At 47.7% G+C, this 6,000-nt stretch overlaps 1 protein-coding gene across 2 annotated transcripts in view; it reads left to right on the top strand.

The window, feature by feature from the left end:
• The window catches only part of sh2b3 (SH2B adaptor protein 3), a 70,465-nt gene that overhangs the window by 46,527 nt on the left and 17,938 nt on the right, over positions 1–6,000 (top strand). For both annotated transcript variants that reach the window (XM_042320317.1, XM_042320316.1), the window contains exons 5-7: positions 2,021–2,112; positions 2,428–2,642; positions 2,803–2,974. In XM_042320317.1, the coding sequence (XP_042176251.1) occupies positions 2,021–2,112; positions 2,428–2,642; positions 2,803–2,974 (479 nt within the window). The remainder of the gene's footprint in view (positions 1–2,020; positions 2,113–2,427; positions 2,643–2,802; positions 2,975–6,000) is intronic.

Below are 6,000 nucleotides of genomic sequence, written 5' to 3' on the forward strand. Positions count from 1 at the left end.
CTGTTAGTGAGCATTTCTCCTTTTTGAAGATAATCCATCCACCTGAAAGGTGTTCCATATCAAGAAGTTGATTAAACAGCATGACCATTACACAGGTGCACCTTGTGCTGGGGACAATAAAAGGCCACTCTAAAATGTGTAGTTTTGTCACAACAGATGTCTTAAGTTTTGACTGCAGGAATGTCAATCAGACATTGTCAATTCTCTGTTGGCAGAGAATTTAATGTTTTTTTTCCTCTACAATAAGCCTTCTCCAACATTGTTTTAGAGAATTTGGCAGTACGTCCAACAGGCCTCACAACCGCAGACCACGTGTAACCACACAAGCCCACGACCACCACATCCGGCTGCTTCATCTGCTGGATTGTCTGAGACCAGCCACCCGGACTGTGGGTTTGCACAACTGAAGAATTTCTGCAAAAACTGTCAAAACCCATCTCAGGGAAGATCTTCTGCATGCTCGTTGTCCTCACCAGGGTCTTGACCTGACTGCAGATAGGCGTCGTAACTGACTTAAGTGGGTAAATGCTCAACTTCGATGGCCAGTGACACGCTGGAGAAGTGTGCTCTTCACAGATGAATCCTGGTTTCAAATGTACCGGGCAGGTGGCAGACAGCGTGTATAGTGTCGTTTGGGCGAGCGGTTTACTAATGTCAACGTTGTGAACAAAATTCCCTATGGTGGGGTTATGGTATGGGAAGGCATGAGCTACTGACAACAAACACAATTGAATTTTATCAATGGCAATTTGAAAACAAAGCTACCGTTTGGCAGATTTTCCTTTCTAAATTGTTAAAAAGGAAAATATGTTTGTTCTCTCTGTGTGTGTGTATATATACACCAGGCAGGATGGGGCAATGGACTCATGCTGCTTATGCCAAACCCTGCCTCTGCCATCAGCATGACGTAACAGGATCCGGGATTCATCGGACCAGGCGATGTTTTTCCACTCCTCAATTGTCCAGTGTTGGTGATCGCATCCCCATTGGCGCAGCGGCTGCTTGTTTTTTTCAGATAGGAGTGGAACCCGGTTTGGTCGTCTGTGCATTCTGAGATGCAGTTCTGCACACCACTGTACTGTGCTGTTATTTGTCTGTTTGTGGCCCGGCCTGCCTGTTAACTTGCACGATTCTTCCCATTTCTCCTTCAACCTCTCAACGAGCTGTTTTCACCCACAGTACTGCTGCTGACTGGATGCTTTTTGTTTGTCGCACCATTCTCAGTGAACCCTAGACACTGTCGTGCGTGAAAATCCCAGGAGGCTGCTAGTTTCTGAGATACTAGAACCGGCGCGCCTACCACGGTCGAAGTCACTGAGGTGACTTGTTTTGTCCATTCTAACATTGAATGGAACAGTAACTGGATGCCGGTCTACTTGCATTTTTGTGAACGGGTGGTGTACCTAATAAACTGGACTGAATATGTATGAGAAGTAAAAACTCCTGTCTGTCTGTCTCTCACACTCACAGAGAGAGGAGGCTTCCTGTTATTCAGAGTTCTCAGAACTGTAGTCAGCATTTTAAGCAGGATTTGATCTGTCTTCCTTCTCAACCTGGCTGCCAAAGTGTACGTGTGTGGTGTTGCTTGGGGTGCGGGATTCATGTACAATAACGTGGCGTTCTCAAGACTTAACAAGACGCTTCCTGACCGAGCTCCGGCGCTTTTGTGTGCCATCCTGCTGCTTCCTGTAGACTCCATGGCCCCCAGCCCGCCCTCCTTCCTTTCGTTCTTACTTTCTCCTCTAGTGTGAACACCCCTCCAAAGCTCCCCTCTGTGGTTCACACAATTTAAATAATACATTTGTGTATTATTGTAATATTATACTAGTGTGATCTAAATCATTTTTGATTCGTTTTATTTGACTTCCTTGTGAATAATGCCTAATTGTTAAAAGAGCAGTCACACAGAGGCTGGAGTTGACTAATGAAGTCAGTCGATGGCAGTGTCATTCCCAGGAGGCTAAAGTTTCATCCTACTCTGGATTGACTGCTGCTAACTAAAGGCATTGTATGTCCACAGGTCTGGGAGCGGGGATTTGGAACGCCTAACCTACCCTGCGGATAATGCTGCGACGGCCAACCGGAGAGGGAGCTCCGAGTCAGGGAGTCAGGGTGGGTGTCAGGGACAGGAAGGGGCGGACCTTCTTTCCCATGCGTGTCGTTTCACAACAAGGAAGTGTGTGAATATCTCAGGATTCTATTGTAACTTGATGTTTAAAATGATGCAGTAGTAGTTACGATTGTCTGCCGTTTAGAATCAGAGCATGGTGCTTGTACCAGTTTGAGGAGTTGTGGGTGTGATTCCTGCATGTATGTAAATGAACATAACGGTAATGAGCTAATTGTGGATCAAAATGTTTGCTAAATGACAATGTTTTTACATTATATTCTTACGCCTTGCTTGTCGTTCCCCTCCCCCCCCACTAGGCTCTGCGACCTTTGCCCTCTCGGAGCAGGTGTACCATAAGACTGACCACTTCCTGTGTTTGTACCCATGGTTCCATGGCCCCATCTCGCGGGTCAAGGCGGCCCACCTGGTCCAGAACTCGGGCCTGGAGGGCCACGGAGTCTTCCTGGTGAGGCAGAGTGAGACCCGCCGCGGAGACTATGTCCTCACCTTCAACTACCAGGGCAAGGCCAAGGTGATGCAGACACACACACACACAGGTTCTAGAAGAATACCTTATTAGTTTTTGATATAATCTCCTCTATAAAGATGTCTGAATAGAAGCACCATCATCTTGGTCCCATGTAGTGATCCTTGTAAAATTGAAAGAAGACTTTCTCTCTCTCCCTCTGCAGCACCTGCGTCTGTCTCTAACAGAGTGTGGTCAGTGTAGGGTGCAGCATCTGCGCTTCCCCTCCGTCATGGACATGCTCAGTCACTTCCGCCTCTACCCCATACCCCTGGAGTGTGTCGCCGCCTGCGATGTCACCCTCACCAGCTTTGTGGTGGCCAATTCTACCGCACAAGGCGAGTCTAAGTTACTGACCTCCACCACACACACACACACACACACACACACACACACACACACACACACACACACACACACACACACACACACGTGTGAGTATACACACACACACACACACACACACGTGTGAGTATACACACACACACACACACACACACACACGTGAGTATACACACACACACACACACACACACACACACACACACACACACACACACACACACGTGTGAGTATACACACACACACACACACACACACACACACACGTGTGAGTATACACACACACACACACACACACACACACACGTGTGAGTATACACACACACACACACACACACGTGTGAGTATACACACACACACACACACACACACACACACACGTGTGTAGTACACACACACACACACACACACACACACACACACACACACACACACACACACACACACGTGTGAGTATACACACACACACACACACACACACGTGTGAGTATACACACACACACACACACACACACACACACACACGTGTGAGTATACACACACACACACGTGTGAGTATACACACACACACACACACACACACACACACGTGTGTATACACACACACACACACACACACACACACACACACACACACACACACACACACACACACACGTGTGAGTACACACACACACACACACACACACACACACACACACGTGTGAGTATACACACACACACACACACGTGTGAGTATACACACACACACACACACACACACGTGTGAGTATACACACACACACACACACACGTGTGAGTATACACACACACACACACACACGTGTGAGTATACACACACACACACACACACGTGTGAGTATACACACACACACACACACACACACACGTGTGAGTATACACACACACACACACACACACGTGTGAGTATACACACACACACACACACACACGTGTGAGTATACACACACACACACACACACGTGTGAGTATACACACACACACACACACACACACGTGTGAGTATACACACACACACACACACACACACACACACGTGAGTATACACACACACACACACACACACACACACACGTGTGAGTATACACACACACACACACACACACACACGTGTGAGTATACACACACACACACACACACACACACACACACACACACACGTGTGAGTATACACACACACACACACACACACGTGTGAGTATACACACACACACACACACACGTGAGTATACACACACACACACACACGTGTGAGTATACACACACACACACACACACGTGTGAGTATACACACACACACACACACACACACGTGTGAGTACACACACACACACACACACACACACACACACACACACACGTGTGTATAAACACACACACACACACACACACACACACACACACACACGTGTGAGTATACACACACACACACACACACACGTGTGAGTATACACACACACACACGTGTGAGTATACACACGCACACACACGTGTGAGTATACACACGCACACACACACACGTGTGAGTATACACACGCACACACACGTGTGAGTATACACACACGTGTGAGTATACACACGCGCACACACGCACACGCACGTGTATACACACACACGTGTGAGTATACACACACACACACGTGTGAGTATACACACACACACACACACACACACACACACACACGTGTGTGTATACTCACACGTGTGTGTGTGTGTGTGTGTATACTCACATGTGTGTGTATACTCACACGTGTGAGTATACACACACACACACACACACACACACACACACACACACACACACACACACACACACACACACACACACACACACACACTCACACGTGTGTGTATACTCACACGTGTGTGTATACTCACACGTGTGTGTGTGTGTGTATACTCACACGTGTGTGTATGTGTGTATACTCACACGTGTGTGTGTGTGTGTGTATACTCACACGTGTGTGTGTGTGTGTATACTCACACACACGTGTGTGTGTGTGTATACTCACACGTGTGTGTGTGTATACTCACACGTGTGTGTATACTCACACACACGTGTGTGTGTGTGTATACTCACACGTGTGTGTGTGTGTATGTGTATACTCACACACACGTGTGTGTGTGTATACTCACACTTGTGTGTGTGTGTATACTCACACTTGTGTGTGTGTGTGTGTGTATACTCACACGTGTGTGTGTGTGTGTGTGTGTATACTCACACGTGTGTGTGTGTGTGTGTGTGTGTGTGTGTGTGTATCACACGTGTGTGTGTACTCACACGTGTGTGTGTGTACTCACACGTGTGTGTGTGTGTGTACACACGTGTGTGTGTGTGTACACACACACGTGTGTGTGTGTGTGTACTCACACGTGTGTGTGTGTGTGTACTCACACGTGTGTGTGTGTGTGTACACACGTGTGTGTGTGTGTGTGTGTGTGTGTATACACGTGTGTGTGTGTGTGTGTACTCACACGTGTGTGTGTGTGTGTGTACTCACACGTGTGTGTGTACTCACACGTGTGTGTACTCACGTGTGTGTACTCACACGTGTGTGTACACACGTGTGTGTGTACTCACACGTGTGTGTACTCACGTGTGTGTACTCACACGTGTGTGTGTACTCACACGTGTGTGTGTACTCACACGTGTGTGTACTCACACGTGTGTGTGTACTCACACGTGTGTGTGTACTCACACACGTGTGTGTACTCACACGTGTGTGTGTACTCACACGTGTGTGTGTACTCACACGTGTGTGTGTACTCACACGTGTGTGTGTACTCACACGTGTGTGTGTACTCACACGTGTGTGTGTACTCACACGTGTGTGTGTGTGTACTCACACGTGTGTGTGTGTGTACTCACACGTGTGTGTGTGTGTGTACTCACACGTGTGTGTGTGTGTGTGTACTCACGTGTGTGTGTGTGTGTGTGTGTGTGTACTCACACGTGTGTGTGTGGTACTCACACGTGTGTGTGTGTGTGTACTCACACGTG

The sequence above is a fragment of the Oncorhynchus tshawytscha genome, linkage group LG04 (assembly GCF_018296145.1).
Source record: "Oncorhynchus tshawytscha isolate Ot180627B linkage group LG04, Otsh_v2.0, whole genome shotgun sequence".
Lineage (NCBI taxonomy): Eukaryota > Metazoa > Chordata > Actinopteri > Salmoniformes > Salmonidae > Oncorhynchus > Oncorhynchus tshawytscha.